Source organism: Spodoptera frugiperda, chromosome 1 (assembly GCF_023101765.2).
Source record: "Spodoptera frugiperda isolate SF20-4 chromosome 1, AGI-APGP_CSIRO_Sfru_2.0, whole genome shotgun sequence".
NCBI classification, from domain to species: domain Eukaryota; kingdom Metazoa; phylum Arthropoda; class Insecta; order Lepidoptera; family Noctuidae; genus Spodoptera; species Spodoptera frugiperda.
In genome coordinates, this window is record NC_064212.1 from 9038534 (window position 1) to 9056231 (window position 17698).

Below are 17698 nucleotides of genomic sequence, written 5' to 3' on the forward strand. Positions count from 1 at the left end.
CTAAATTAGTAACAAAATCACCTTTGTAAATTTAGCCTAAGTCCATCTCCGCATTCATCCAATCAATTTCAATAAAATTGGCCAGTAGATAAGTAATAACCGAAGAAAAAAAAATCGAATGTCGTATTTATAGTATTAGTTGAGATTCCCAAATAAAACCAAAAAAGTATGTACGAGGTGTGTTCAAAAAGTATCGCGAATTTTGAATTTTCGCGGGTTACGTATATTCGAATTTCGATTTTTTTGTGGCGTTATGTTGGTACTCATGTCTATCACTTATGCCGGCAAACTCGGCCATTTTGAATGTTCACTTAATCGTTGAGAGCTGCTTTGCTTGCACGTGTTTTGGATCGTCTTCGATTTTTACCTATTCAAAAAAATGGATCAAAGAACCTGTATCAAATTTTGTGTGAAAAACGAAATTAAGTGCGCGGATGCATTCCGAATGTTGACTGTGGCATACGGAGAAGCTACCTTGGACCGAAGCAACGTTTATCGATGGTACAAAATGTTCTCAGAAGGCCGAGAAGATGTGAACGACGAAGAGCGTGCCGGACGCCCGAGCACTTCAACAACAGACGAAAAAATTAATGAAGTGGAGAAAATGGTATTGGCCAATCGTCGAATCACCGTTAGAAAAGTTGCTGAGGACCTAAACATACCGAATGGCTCGTGCCATTCGATTTTTATCAATGATTTGGGCATGAGAGGGGTCACCGCGAAATTTGTACCAAAATTGCTCAATGGCGACCAAAAACAGTCGTTGCTTGTGCGCGACTTTTTGGCCAAAAACAACGCACTAATGATGCCGCAGCCACCGTATTCCCCAGATCTGGCTCCCTGTGACTTTTTCTTGTTCCCAAAACTGAAGAGGCCCATGAAAGGACGACGTTACGCTACGCTTGACGAGATAAAGACGCCATCGAAGGAGTAACTGAACAAGATAAAAAAAAATGATTTTTTGAAGTGCTTCGATGATTGGAAAAACCGTTGACACAAGTGTATAATATCTCATGGGGATTACTTTGAAGGGGACAAAATAGATATTCATGAATAAATAAATAATTTTTGAAAAAACACAAAATTCGCGATACTTTTTGAACACACCTCGTATCAAAATACAAAAAATATAGTGAACCTAAATAGCACAGACAATTCCGTCTAAATGATTTCATTTGAGCGAGTCTCTATCAACTGAAATTCAGAGTGTAATTTGTAAGCAAGACAAAGTTTCGCCTTATCACTGTATTCCACGTGGAGTGTTTTGTCGGAATACTCTATTTTATTCGGCTATTAACAAACTTTTGGCATTATTTACATAACACCATTCTAGAAATTTTAAATTCATATGAAGTTGTTATCTAAGTTCTGAGGACATAATAATCATTACTTCGTTTAAAATAACAATACGCCATACAGTAAAAAGCTTCAATTTCTGTAAAAAAGCTGTGAAAATTACTTCAGCTCTACGCACATACCAGCCTTTATGTTAAATTTACTAATACGAGTACAATTTTATTTACTACACGTCGCGTCGTAGCAAGCTACAGATTACTTTTTTAATTTACAGTAAAAGTATCGTTTACCACATACAATAAACTTACAATATGCTATCAGAAAAACTAAAAGCAATTTTGTGTAGCAACAAGTTATCGAAGTTATAACACGGATGGTCCAGATGTTGGTGGCACGTCCCGGTAACGAATGGAGCGCAGCGTGACTCCGGCCCCGCTACGCCGTAGCGTAATTGGAAAGACGCTACGTGGCACTACGACTGCTGAACGCCCTATCATTAGCGTCACTCACAATTTGCTTCCTTCCACCGATTCACATTGTCGCTATCGTTTAATCGTATCTTACTTAATTATGTAAAAATCTGATCATATATCTGAAGCAGTTTAATTTTTCAAGTCTCAGTTATAAACTTTTTTTATGAATATATTATTTTTATCCTCATTCTTACATTACCTAGCTCACAATGTGGTGCGAAAAATGTTTCGTTTGTAATTTATGATCTCATATGGTAGGTTGTCGAATATATCAAGAGCATTCTTCTCTGTTCCAGAAATTGCTACGAGATCGTAGTATTACGAAAATGCTACGGTCTCGTAGCATCAAAGAAACACGCTACATGTGCGTAGCACAATATTTTGTGCATCGGATTTATAAAGTGGGATTAATATTAATAAATATATTATGTCGCTGTTTTCTGCGTATTGTTCGCAATAATATACAATTAATAAGAACTGGTTTTCGTATCAATAAACCTTGTTTGATGTAAGAGATTTTGTTTACTGTCTGACATGTTGTCGTGTACACTGTTTTTTATTGTCGGCGTCTTGGGAATGTGGTTGATGTAAAGTATCATTATTAGTATTTTATTACGAATCCGCAACATGAAAATGTATTTCCATTTAATAGAAAGTAGGTCGGATACCGTATAACTACTGACTGCTGAAATCTTATCTGACTGTCGAATATGTACCCTAAAATACGGGCAATAATCTTCATGACTGATTCTATTCGCATGATCTGGGGGCACGGCAGTGCCCCGCCAAGTCGAGCAAAAAAAAAGCGGCACGGCCGTACCATCCTTTTCTCGAAGCAATTCGGGCCTTTTTCGACCCCCTATAATTCGGTTGTGGATAAAGCAAGAAACCTGAATCTTCAGTAACTAATCCGGCATTGTATAAACACGGAATATTTAAAATTTCAGTCAATTTGAACCAGTAGTTTAAGAATGACAACTTGTTAAAGTTTCTAAATTTTGTCACTCACTGACTCACCGATCATCAAAAGTCCAAGGCACTTCTAGCAGACTTAGAAGCTTCATATTTGGAATACATATAGAGTTTAGTGTCTTAATCATGGGAAAACTTAAATATTTTGTAATTTCGGTCCAGTTTTCCAAATACACCAACTGCATCAATAACTTTGTAATCCCATATAAATATATGGGATTACAAAGTTATTTATGCAGTTGGTGGTTGGTGGTGGTTATAAATGTTAGAAGTAGATGGTATCAAAAAGAAAGGCTCTACAAAAAGAAGTGAGATCCCATCAAAAACATCCTGTAAAAAACCCAAGTCTCGCAGCTCAGTCTTTCTACCGTCAAAAGTTGTGAGATCCATGTAATACCAAGTCGGTTAATCTATTTAGTGTCTACTTGAAGGACCTTCTGTCTTAAATTATTACATAAGTTATTATCATGCCAATATTAAAAATATTTAACGTTTTAAACAAATAGATCGACTTGGACATCGCTTGATTTGATTATTGGTATGTATCACACTACACAGCACGACGGGCCAGCGACCAACAGGAACGAGAGTTTCAATTGCGTGAGGCGCGAGAGACTAAAGAATCTAATATAATATTGTAATATTCATTTTGTTTTCATGCGATGTCCAAGTCGATCTATTTGTTTAAAACGTTAAATATTTTTAATATTGGCATGATAATAACTTATGTAATTACTTAAGACAGAAGGTCCTTCAAGTAGACACTAAATAGATTAACCGACTTGGTATTACATGGATCTCACAACTTTTGACGGTAGAAAGACTGAGCTGCGAGACTTGGGTTTTTTACAGGATGTTTTTGATGGGATTATAATTACGATTCGCATGCTAATTACTATTCTGGTTTCACTCCCGCGGTAATTACCGGTATGTGTATTATTAGGGGCAACTAATGAGAATCTATTAGTGTATAACTCGCTGAACATTATGATAGCATGACGACAATAAATAAACGCTAGTAGTTAGTGATTAGGTTAGTGAGGTATATGTCGAAGAAAGCATTTTACGTAATTAAACGTTCGGGCGGCAGCAGTTTATGTGACGATTAGTGCGCAAGGCGCGCAGAAGGCTCGGCCGTTTAATTTGCCGCTTCACTTGACACAATTCGACGCCTGACTCGGGGACAATCGCACTCGAAGCCCCGTCGACCTCCTTATCTCCCGCCGAGGTAATCTTTCCTTCCCTCGGCGGCAATAACTCCAAGTGGGCAGGATTACCTGCAAAAGGGCTTCGTAAGGCAACCACCTCTACAAAGGTTATCGATTTAAACAATGTGTGCACGCGTCACTTACTTCACTTATTTATTTTCTTTTTTCACAGGGAGTCACGGGAATAAACATAAGGAGTTAGGCGCTCTTCAACGTTTTTATTTTGCTTTACGTGTAAACTTTGGTGAAATGTGTAAGAGTTGGAATGATACGCGGCTTCTATTAGTGAAAACTAATAAACTTGTGTTGATTATATGACCACTCTTTAGTGATAACTTCTTTTTTTATAGTGTTGAGAGGACAAACAGTAGAGTAGTAATTTGTGCTTAGTGTGTTGTTTTTTTGCGTTTCGCTTAACATTACATTACAGTTGAGTGCTAAAGGGAGGGAGGCCATTATTTATAGGATAGTGTTGATAGAAATAAACGATATTTATAATACTTCATTTTAATCTCTCTTTTGTAACTTATTAGTAAGGTACATGTTTTTTTTTTCAGTTATAATAAGAAAAAATGCTATACGTGTGATATAGGTACCATAAACTCCAGTCGAGCGAGTAATATAGTTGACAATTTGGAGATTGACCAATCAAAAGTTTTGATTTATTATCTGAAGCACTAATGTAATGAAGTCGGTTAAAAATGAAACTATAATGTCAATCTACTATTAGTTCGTAATACGTGTACCGAAAATACATTGTTTTCCAAGACATCAGACCCAAGACATTGTTACATATACATACTCATAACCAATCATATAAAAAATGTATACTTATAAAAAAGTAACCGTCTTTAAGAGCTGTACCTCAAGCAGTATTGAATTAAATTCATTTCTTTATCCTTACTTATAAATAAACTTTGATGAATTTCAAAGTCTGTTCTAAACAATCTGCCAAACATCTGTTCGTATTTCCATATTTTACACGAAAAATATCTTTTCTTTTGAAATATAAAGTGATAATTTCATTTCGAAGAGAGAAACCTTAAAGTGTGCTCGGTTCGAATCATAAAATATAGATGAATCGCTCGAGGTACCATTTGCAAATAATTTCGTTGGCATGTAAATCTGCGCACGTAAATTCCGCTGCTGTCTGCGCACGGAAATTGAATCGTTCGAGAACCATGCCAATATATAATTTTTAGCGAAATATGACCCGACCCATTTTGGGTCTACCTACCACTTGAGTTATGAAATTCTCACTATAGTGTGGTACAATACCAAATAACTACAATCATGTATTGTTTTCATTTCAATTTTTAATGGTTGATATGAGAATTTTAACGTGAAGCAGGAAAATAAACAATATTAATGAGAGTTGTGAGTTCATTTTGAGATAGATCTATGTGTGAGCTAAGGCCCCCAGGCGAACGACTAGCTAGGTTCTCTATGCGAGTGGTGGACGTCGTGGCAGCGGGGATATTTCAATTTGGCCGGAGACGCGACCCGAGAGGCCGCGCGCTCGCCGCACGGCTCGCTGAACCGTAAGCCCGTTGCGGGCTCCGCCAAAGAGCAAACACCGCCTCCGCAATCTTGTGCCACGTGGACCATGCCGAACACTCGACCACGACAATCTACTGGTACAATTACCCACACCCCTCTGGATATGAACGGAATAGTGCACAGCATATGTATCGGTCGAACTATGACTCCAGTACAGCAATATACTTCAGTCTTTTGCTAGGTCTGTGTCATACAGCGTTCATAAATAATGACTTCACCGTGTTAAATTACTGCAAATAGAATAGTTCTGATCGAAACTGGCTGTATGAGAATATCAATGAATTTATTCTGCCTATAAATCAGCAGGTGTACGCCTGTTATTGAATATACTCCGACAATGTGAGACTACAATTATTGTAGCTGGCTTGTTATATACGTTCTGTAGTTTCATTGTCATAACTGAGTTATGAAGTAGTATTCATTTGAATAAATGATTTGTTTATTAGTTTATGAACGTTTTAATTATTTGTTTGCGTTTATTAAATCAGTCAGAAATAAGTTAACTCTGTATATTTAAACGTACGACAAACAGGGACCATACGCAGTGTGCTGGAACACTAAGTCCTTAACTTTTTAATATGTAATACTGCAAACATACTAATTTATCTCTATCCATTATCTCTTATGTGCATTTACATTTTACAAAGTGTGTTCGTATGTATAACGAAATGAGGTGCATGTCATCAATGCATACTAAATAATGAGACACCATTTTGTTATTAGTATATAGCGTTGTGATGATTCATTGCTGCATGATTAGAAGGGTTTTTAAATTTCTACTAAAAGTCAGTATGTTATCCCATCTGAAATAAAACAAGTAACATTCATAGCAAGTTAACATAATATATGTACAACTAAAGTTAGTTTAGGTAACCAGTCTACATCTAATAATAATTAGTTGCCTAATTGGCTTGGCACTGACTCCAAACCAAACTCGTTGGGAGACAAAATGTTTTTCATGTCTGCATTACACTGTAAACTGGAGAAAATTTAACTGAAGAGTCTAATTACTTAATCGATATTTGTATAGTTAATTAAAGGAGCATAATACGTAACACGTTGTTTTCTATAGAAACAGATAAATGTGCGTTCGTAAAACTACAATAAATCCCCAAGTAATATAAACGCGCTGTCGACATCGGCGAGCGAGGCGTGTGGAACGCGCGGCGCGGCGCGGCCCGGCGCGGAGGGGGACGGAGTGCGGCAATTTTTCTCTCTGCTGACAACATGATGTAACGCCAATATCGCACGCTGAGCGATTAAGCCGCGCACGCCGATATTTCAGACTTGCCCCTACTAACTGTCAAAGTGTCGGCGAAAACTCTGTATGCGTTGTACACAAACATGTATGCTAAGGCATTGAAAATGTTCTAAGCAGTTAATCAAAATTTTGTATATTCACAAGAAAATATAGACAAATGTCTGAAATTTGTTTGTATAATCATGAAATAACGCTATCAGAGTAAAATAATCTACGAATACCCAATCGAACCATGCTTATGTATACAGTTAGACTTAAATTGAAGGACCGGTACAGAGAGTATTCGATAAATTACCTAACGAACGCGCTGTAATCACGAGAAGGATTGTAAAATAGAAATAAAAGCAGCTAATCTCAGGAAAAGAACGTTCAGATCGTTTCAAAGGATAGTTGGTAAGTCGGATCACGCAGGGAGGCAATCACTCGATAATAAACGTGGAGCGAGTCGAGTATGCCGCACTACGGCCGCACGTACTGCTGACGCCCGCGCCGTCTCCGGATGCATCGCCAACGCCTCCGACTTCCATCTCCAATATACATCTGCCAGCGACTCCACGATACATTTAGCTGACTTTCAAAATAATTCACGCGAATGAGATGAATATCATGACATGTTTAGCTTACCTTCAATTGCTTTACAGAAGGAACTTTTAAGGTAAAGTGGCGTTGTACAACACACCTGATTTTTTTATGCAAATTAGTCCTCGAAATTTTTATCATCGCATCCATAAATAACTAAGGACTTGAACAGGATCGCGAACCGATGATAAACGACGCGGAGCCGGCGCCTGAGCGTCGGCCGCTGGCCGCGAAAAATACAACTGTCATCTTGACTGATGGTAAAATAACGCCTGCGTCATGCTCCGCTCTGCATGCCAACAGCTTTTGTGCTCCTCTTTGTAGACCTTTCCTTATTACAAGGAATACATAGAGCCGTGCCAAGCAAGGTGAGCAACCATAAATAATTAAATTCTATTATATCCTAGCAATATTCAATATTGTCATCGCGTTGCATATTGAAACATAACAGTGGTGTTATAGTGTCAACTCGATTTTGCTTGCATACATAATTCCTGCTTTTGTAACTATAGCAAGCAGGTGCCAACGAAAAATGTTTTGATATCAAAACTGTGACCCATCGTTCTAGAATCCTTCTTGTAACCGATTACAGATAGTGAATTTACTGAATAATTTGTAGTTGGCTCTTCAATATAAAGAGCCACTCATATATTTTTTCATGTTTACATAAGAGTAAGCTTAAGTAAAGTAATTTAATATTTTAGTATCATTTCCATCGAAGCTATTTAAGGTTTTATGCAAAATACGCGTGTGTTGAAGAATTAGGCCCGTCATCAAAGAAGATATGAGGTTCAGTACGGACTTATAATATCATAGAAAAATCACTGTTCTGCGGGAACATTGGAAGTATACGTTAGTAATAAAACACAAGCCAATTGATTATTGCTATTGCGGTCACGTCGTTCAGTTACTGTTTTCACGTCTGACGTAATAACGTTAGCAACAAAGTTATGGTATAAACGTGACCCGTTAAAAGGTGCCATTCTTTACTCCATCTCATCTCCGCCAAGATTCACTTGCGAATAGATCATACGTATAACCGGTGAACTTATCAATATAACGTGACAAATAATTTTGCGAAAACGAGAGAATGGGCGTACATTATATTGGGGTAGACATGATTATTTAGTAGTACAGCGCATGTACAGATATAAGTATTGAATTGGAATTAATTAATAGCATTGTATTTTAATACAAAATATCTTAATTATTAATGTTTTTCGGCTTACTATAAGCCTCTAGTATGGCTTGAAACTAATCGAGTTTCCTTGTAGAAACAGGATAACATAATAATTAACTTAATGTGTCTCACTATAATATAAACCAGATGTCTTGTAGTACAAAATAATTACGAAACATATTAATCAAGTCTGATACGCCATAAATGAAAAAATATGACGGATGAAATAATAACTGTGTTTATAAGCCCTTCCGTTGGTTCCTTTTAGGTTGGCATATTTACTTTAAACCTTTTTTACACTCATAAACATGAGTCTATTACAATAAAATAAGTAATCTAAACGTATACGTTTACGAGTAGGTACCCAACTCATTCGTGCCTTACACATATATCGCGAGTGTTTAGCAAAGTGACATCACCTGTGAATGATGACCGTGTCTGTTTCACTCTCCCTGCGAATATTTCATTAAGCGAGCTTTGTCAAGCCATGCCATGCATCATAGGCTACGTTCGGCCAAGCCACGCTGACGCTCTGATCCACTCAGCTTAGTAAAGATATTAATACGCGGCCTCACGTGCTATATTGCGATGGTTTAAAAACGACGCCGCACTAATGTACGCCATTTTCATTGATGACGCAACAATCTAACTTCGGAGTTTCGAAATTCCACAAGTTTTCCTACATTTAGTGACTTTAAATCAAAACTAAATGGACTGACTGGTTTAAATACTTGTAAAGTAAGCCTGTAAGTTTTGTGTAGAGTAAAATAACGAATGTCTCAAAGGGTCGCTAACACTATCTGCGAGTAAAAGTTTGATATGTGCATGAGGCGCTAGGCAAAGTAAGTAGCGCAGTAGCGCGAAGAGATGCGGCTGCGGCGCCCGGGGGGGCTGGAGTAGGGGGCGACGACACGTACAGAATTCTAGGCAAATCCGAGCACGCCACTCGCCAAGAGTTTATTACCTTCCTCATATTTACACAATTTGAGTGGGTGTTAGCGTCTCCGCACTCCAAACCAGCATAGAAACTTCTTTGAAAAATTGGATGCCAATCACAAGTTTTCTGCATGGTAAATATATTTTCTAATGTTTACTCTCATTTAAATTAAAAAACACCGCGATCGAGGAAGAAAAATCTGTTTAGTTCTTGATAAATCTATAGAAAGGATGTAATGAATGAAGAGAACAAACGACTTTAAGAAATGCGGGGCCAACTCGGGTGATTAAGTGTCTCATTTAAATGCAGTCTCCCGACGCGGACTTCTCAAACGCAAAGGGAACCCGCCACTCGCGGAAAACGGAAGACGAGTCTCTTCACAAAAGGAAGGAGAGGTATTTAAATTAGCGTAGTCGCTGAAAAAGTGCACTAACAACATTAGCGAGTGGAACAATGGCAAGGCACACAAAGAGACGGAACGCGCTGACAAAACAGTGTACGCGAGGCAAGTTCCGTGTTGGTAGCACGTGCAAGTATATATCATCGAACAAAGTTACGCTTCGTCAAATCGTTGAGAGGAATTCTACGCCGCAAGATATGCCACACAGAACAGTCCACAATCCGCTGGAGATTTTAAGTTGTGGCCGTTAACTGGAAGTTTAGTCGAGTGTACACACACACGGACGCTCCACACCCGCATTCTTGGTTTCAACTTGTACCAGAGGTTCTAACGGAGGAGATCCGCGTATTTGTCTTAGGTTAGATATTGTAGGTCTACATACCACTACCTCCGGCTCTCGCATACGCCTTCTAACTTATATTAAGACAACATTTCAAGTCAATTTGCTTTTTTATTTATGTAGCTTGAAAATAAGTTTGGATACGTACATTTAGGTACATACACAACACAATTTATCACAATAATAGACCTCCAATAACAGCAACTAAGGGCATTGTACATGTGAATGGGCAATAAACTATAGACACGGAGACGTTTTATGATTAACAACTACTCTAGTCACGTACTTCACAAACATGATTGGAAAGAAACAGCTGAGATGTTTTTATCTACATTTTTACTTGAATAAACAAATAGGACGAACGGCTTCGGACTAACAGTAAATTCATCTTGTTAAGAACAAATTTGCTTACCACGCCAGACAAAAATAATGATGATGCTTTTCAGACCTTTCTCCGTGAAAATCATATCTCCACTAACAGTAACTTCTTGTTTATGAATTTACTGGTTATTTGTGCTGAGAATACATTTTTATTATTATAAAAGTAAAAATGTTCCTATTTTTTGTGCGTAATCTGACCAATTGATGTGCAACGTTCCGCGGGTTCGGTTCTCACTAATTCTTTGTGTAAGCCACAAAGTAACATGTGTGTGAAAAATATGTTTGTAATAGTACTCACGACGTGTGCAGGGCTACGTCCTAATGAATCACTTTTTAAATGTAATTTGCCTAACAGAACCGAGCCACTACCTATTCATTACTCTATTATGTGAATGCTGTCGGTACATAATGATATGCAAGTAACAGCCAAATTATGCAAATATCATCATTGTACACCAGTTACATACATTTTTGGTACTGAAACTTTGAATGTGTAATAGGGGACAGCTCGGGACTATTGTTAAATGTAAGTTTACCGACGAACAAGGTTAATCCGCCTAAACAAATTATGAACAACATTAATATATCCTCTGTATCCGGCAACTTCCCGCAATAAGCAGAATGTATTAGTGTTATTTATCTTAGCTCGAAGCGCCAACAAAGTTTTAATTGCAAGCGCCGATACAATTTGCGTACAAATGAATTTATTCGCTGAATCCGTAGTGCAATCGTGTGGGGCTCGGGTGGCGGAGCGGGCGGCGGCGGCGCGAGCGCGCGGATTATCCGCGTGTGTAGAGCCGCTAATTGCGGGTAACGACGAGCCAACCGCCGCGCGCCACACTACTGCGATGCACCCACCACCAAATCACCGCGCTACAACAGATCGGTACACGTCCTATGCTCTCATGAATTTCAAATAATGTTATCCATATGTAATCCCATACAATTAGTGCAATATTTAACATTGTTCTTTTGTTATTTTAACTATATAAAACTCAATGAGTGTACATGTAAATATTCTAGGTAATTATGTCCATAATAAACGTTAAGTCTGTTATGATAGTGTGAGAGTGGAGAGGTGGGGGAGGTGAGCATCAGCAAAGAGAGTCTGCATTCAGGCTAGCGGAACTGGCACAGCAGTCGGTATCCGGCCTAACAAAAGGGTGATAGCGGTACGTGCGTAAATCAAACGTCGCACAATAACAGAGCCTCCCGCGACCGCCCGACCCTTCTCCACAGTCCCTCCTAGTTATAAGCCTCCCCATGCCTCTATAGCAGTCGGTCGGTTCTCATAAATCTGCCACACTGAAATGTGCTCCGTTGCCGGCCAGTTCTGTGACGGACGCCGTCGATATCTGTGCCAATAGGTTTTCAATGCCAGTGTACCGCTGTTTCGATTCAGTTAAGCCCAGTGGCCCGTCAGACGCGCCCTTTTACTATATCTCCGCTTAGACGTGGCCCCCTTTTAAATCGTACCATTATTTTTTGAACGAAGAGAATTGCCATCAAAGCAACAATTTATCAATTTAAATACCGCACAGCAACACAAACATGAATGTTAATATCTGAAATAGGACGTCATGTATGCGCGGTTCACGTGTTTACATCGCACACATTATTCTCATGAGCTACACACCGAAGCAGTCGACGGGGCATTACATTTCTCGTTCGGATGGTACGATACCATCGTACTTCGCTCCACTCGCTGCAATTAACGCTACACAATGACCATATAAATCTTCTGTGAATACTCTGTTCGTTCTATATTCCACGTAGGGACTTGTCGACGTAGTCCAGCTTATATACTACTAGTTTACGTTATTTGTAATTGGTGAGTTAAGGTCGACAGCAAACATAAGATTGCAAATGATTCAGTATATTAACCAGAATATGTACAGTAATGTTAGTAGAGGAAAGAGTTGTGAGATCCGGCCGGCATGGATTGAGGGCGCGTAGCTTAATCTTACCTATACGTCTCGAGCCTAAGAACAAACAAGCCGCGAGCTGAGATTACGCTCTGAATAAATCAATGTTACGACGCGTTAAAATATTTAAGCTCGCGATTAATGCCAGGCGCGGATACGCGTCTTATCGAATGAGTAGCGGCGGTGTGCGGCGAAACAAACGCAGATGTTCACGTTGCCGATAATAGGTTCAAGCCAAATATTGTATTAATCAAAAGCTACGTAATGATCCAGGAAAACGTTTTAAGTATACGTCCTTAATATCTTATCCTTCTTTCAAATACAATTTCGATTTATCTATTGGAAGGTATGAGTCAATTTATTTACTTATAGGTAACAAGATAATGACAAACAGTGGAATTGAACAACCGTTCTTTATTAAATTATTTATTAAAGTGGCGATTAAAATTATACACTTTATGTGATAAAGACGAGCTTTTGAGATGCATTATATCAAAATGTTACGACTAACGATAATTTAATTAAATTGACGATAATATAACCTACAAGTAATGTTATCTTCCTTAGACTTAACAAAATACGAGCAAAGTTTAACGCGGTTTTAATTGAGCGAGCGAGGAACATCAAAATCGTTCAATGCAGTAAGGGTATTTCCTAACCTAGGAGGACGGTTCTTCCTGATATTACGATATACTGGCGGAAGTAATAAAATAAAACGATTTTACATCTCCAGGGGGAAACGAACGTTTTTGTCGAATGGGAAAAGTCGCGAGCGACTTCTCATTCCGCGATAAAATCAGGAACGTTTTACGACAATCTTCTATTCGATTACCTTCCGTTAAACAACAATCTTAAGCAAAAACGTTTTATCCGTTTTGTTTTTTTATGTAAATTACAAAATTTTAAGTTTGTACAGCATTTTCATGAGCGAAGCAGTCATTAAAGATTAGTATGTATTTATCAACTTTCAAAAATAAGTATGTAGTTGTTTTAAGAAAATCGCGTCCGATCAGAGATTTAAAGAAATCTGCGAGGGTCGGTGCGTCGCCACACGTTCTGTTGTTTGTAATATGCGCCGGGAGCCGGGAGCCGGGAGCGGACGGACATAGGAAAAAGTGTCGGAAGGCGAGCGAGGTGACTGCCGGGGCTGGGCTCTGTGCCGCCGCATAATGAACTGGTCACGTAGCCACATTTCGTATTATTTCCCTGGGACGCGTCACGTGACTTGAATAAATGTGGGCGGTCGTTGCGCGGGCCTCCGCGACTCCAGCGTCTCCTCGGACCCTCCACAAATAAACCGCTTTACGCACGATTCGGCAGCGGAGATTCATTATTCTAACTCTTACCGATTCATAATACATTACCAAAGTTTTCTTTTTCATAGATCAGTTTTATCTGACCACCCTCCCTTACGGGTCTTTGGGTTTCGATCCATAATATAGAATGGCCGGGATCTTTTAAGTACTTTACTTTATTAATATGATTCTTACTTTGCGAAGTTATTATGATTTATTTCAATGATGTACGATATTAAAATCAACATTTTCGTTTAACATATTCGTTGATAAATTGAAGCTTATTACGATAAATAAATACCAATAGTGTACCTAAGCTGTTTTAAAATTAAAGATAACAGAAATATTTATTAAAGTATACTGCTACGAGAATTGACACTAACATATAACGCCTGCTACGTCTGCTACACAAGTTGCGCTTGGCTACGTAATTTGCTACGTTGCTACGACATGTGCTACATTGCTACGCAACTCGCTACTTGCTACGTTGGAGTTCCATGAGATTTGACTAGTGTTTATTCGTAATTCACACAGCAAACTTGTTTATTATTAAGTGTAATGGTATATTTGTGATATGAAAGTGTTATAAATAAAATATTAAAATTTAAATATTATGCGCATACACAACCGTTATGTTGCATTGATTTTCGTACATCAAATGCTATCTAAATAGTTTCTTGTTTTATTTATTTAGACATTTTTTTCAGTCAAACGAATGATCAAAACAAGGCTATAGTTAATATTTTTAGGTATAAAATAAAACATGCACCAACGCTGCCGGCAGTAAAGACATCAGAAAGCGTAGGCAACACACATCGCCTCTGTATTAGACGTGTAAGCAGTTTATTGTGAGGCAGGCTCGCTCATAACTACCCATTCTCGTAGGGATAATGTCGTACAACAAGCGACGTTATGTTTATTTGAGACAAAGTCCACGATATAAAGGCCTCCTGTGGAAGTGTGTATTATCTTTATACAAATTATATCTTATTTTATTTTACTATCATTTGGGGTTGTTGTTATCTTAGCAAACGTGTTGCTAAAGTGAGGCTGAATGCTCTCAAACATATACTAGTGTATAATAATCATCGAATATTATCATACATGGAGAATTTACTTTCAAAAGTTATCTCCAGTTAAATGATAAAGTTACTTGTTCTTAGTAAATATAGTGCATTACCTTGGATTGCCTCGCAGAGCTGCATGGTGCAGAGCGTTGAAACCATTGTTGTTTGTAAGAGTCATGTCAGCTCCATGCTCCAACAATAAAGTCAACATGTCGTCACGTTTCTTCGAAATGACATCGTGTAAGGGAGTGTCGCCTTCTGAATCCTGCAAGAGGAAAATATAATAAAATATTAATTTGGCCGGAGCGCGATTACTGTGAGGGGTGGTATTATTATCTGTGTCCAATTTAGGTCAGTATGCACTCTATCCTATAAATATAGAGATTCAGTGGCAGCTGCGGTGATATTCGTCTGCTGAATTATAAAGCACAGCCCGTCTTGAGTATCGCGACAATTTTCTAAAACATCAAACCGCTCGAATGAATAATTGAGGCAGTGGAGAAGGCGTTTAGGGCGTGGATTATGGCGACTTGCATAATTTATAAGCGTCTCGGAGTGGTTGAGGCGAGCAGCAAAAGGCAAAATCGTGCTCGCACGCGGCATGGCGCGGTGCTGGGCGCACGAGCGATATCAGAAACGGTGTCGAGTGTCGTGTCAGTAATATAGGATGAACAGCGCAAAAAGCGCGGCTACCGCGTCATTATCATAATCACCAGTGCTGCGTGCCGCGACGGTGCCGCCCAAGCCGTTTTGCTTTGTGAGCGTGCATTAAGAGAGCCGAGCGTTGTGCTCTGTCATTCCTGCAATTAATTTGCAAGGGTCCGTAAGATGAGAGCTTTCACTTTGATGTAATAACATTCATTTAAGCAAAGACCTTCTCAAAGCTTTTCAGATACATAATTATGAATAATTAATTCTATGCACTCGGAGCTTTTTTATTAATTATTATTTAATCCATATGAAACGTTAACTGGATAAAATAAACTATAAACTTTAAGTACTATTTACTAGTGGTCTTTGAAAATAATTACAAGGATTCATAGCGACATAAGAGATTTCCCTTTATTTTAGAATAATAGTCGAGAACATAATTCAACTGGAATCTGCTCCTAGATTTATCTTATACAGAGAGATGAATCCCAATCTGCAGTCACAGGTATATCAGGGGGATGACAAAGCGTCCAACACCCATTCAGATGCAGTAATTCAGCGCAAGCTCAACCACAGACACCGGGTAATTCCGCACAGAATAGCAGCATTAAATATTAATCGTATTGGCATATAGATGGTCATTACGGCCTGTAATTCATGCCATCGTGTTGCGGTGTATGCATTACACATATGTGCTACTAATTATATGCTTGCTGATAGTTTTATGTACAATATTGCTTAGTATTAGTAATGATAGTTACCTTTACACCTAAAATCGCATTTGTATTTATACACGTAAATTAAATATGTGATAGAAACTTTAATATTGCACAATTTGATACCGAAAAAGCATCGCTCTAGGTAAACACATCTTGGCAGAAATAAGTGTTGAGGCGAAATAAGAAATTTGATTTACGCGGCAATATCCGCAGGTGCACGTGAGATGCACCCTGCGAGCCGCCGCCGCCGCCACCGACCTGCGATATAAATATTCTTACGAATATTATAGCCGCCTAGTTGACGGCCTCATAACACTCGCATACCGCATACGGTACTTTAATTTTAAACTAAATTACACGTGTGGACGACTCGTAAACTAAGATAATGAATTTTGATGTATATTCTGGTTGGCTTATGCAAAAAATGTTTTAAAATCACTAATGGGCCGAATTTATCTGACCAAACCTTTGATTAGCTTAACGGGTATGGGCGGCTTTTACGCTTACGGTTTTATGGGTGCGTATTTTGTTCTACTCGCATAAAATAATAAATATTTGTAAACATTGTATTTGTATATTTTGGAATACTTATTGTACATGAACTCCCAAAAAATCTATTTCATGAATGACAGCTTTGGAAAAAGTACAATTACCGCAGCACTACAGTGATCATGTAATAAAACAAAGCGACTCGGAAGCCTGAACAATAAAAACAAAACAACAAGGTAATTACTCAAAGATAAGAACAACGCGTCGAGCACTAGAAGTGGCGAGCCGTACTCAGTGGGAGGCGGGAGGCGGCTGATATCGCGCAGCCTCTTACTAAGGTTAAAAATTCGTTAGCCTTGATTAAAACGTCTGCTCGTCGCCTTACAGCGGATGAACAAAGAGCCGGCTTATCAGACGAATTATACGAAACCGTAAGAATATACTTTATACAAAAAAAATACTTATTAGCTTTTTTAGCACATAACAGATTTTTGTTAAAATATACTTTCCAAACAACAAGGTAGTACTTTGAAAAGAAAATCTTAGCTAGCAGTATTCAGTGGCATTCAGGCGAAGCTTCATCATTGACGAGGCAGAAAGAAAACAACTAATTGTTTAATTCCAAGCCATTAAGTCGAGTATTACGGGTGGATTATTCACGGACCATATACCGCAGCATCAGCGCAGGCCGCGGCGCGCCTCACTCTGCGCGTACCGGCACGCCACCACTACCGCCGCCTCTAACAAACCGGTAATGTCTACATTCAACACTTTACCATATTCATTTGCTACAATTTTACATTAAAATCTCATTGCACAATTAAATTAGCACCAATTGTTCGACTTGTTATTCCTCACTAAATATTTCTGTGACAGTCTGGGTAGACTACCTACCATAGGAACATTAATTTATTGATTCTCCAAAAGTGAATAATGATCCTGCTTTTAGTGATCAATGAACAATC

The 17698-nt window shown here is 38.5% G+C and overlaps 1 protein-coding gene across 2 annotated transcripts in view; it reads right to left on the minus strand.

The window, feature by feature from the left end:
- The window catches only part of LOC118273528 (E3 ubiquitin-protein ligase mib1), a 128237-nt gene that overhangs the window by 69977 nt on the left and 40562 nt on the right, over positions 1 to 17698 (minus strand). Inside the window, exon 11 of one of the 2 annotated variants that reach the window (XM_050693622.1) lies at positions 14988 to 15139. The exons of the other annotated variant lie outside the window; for it this stretch is intronic. Within the exon in view, the coding sequence (XP_050549579.1) occupies positions 14988 to 15139 (152 nt within the window). The remainder of the gene's footprint in view (positions 1 to 14987; positions 15140 to 17698) is intronic. 2 annotated transcript variants of the gene reach the window in all.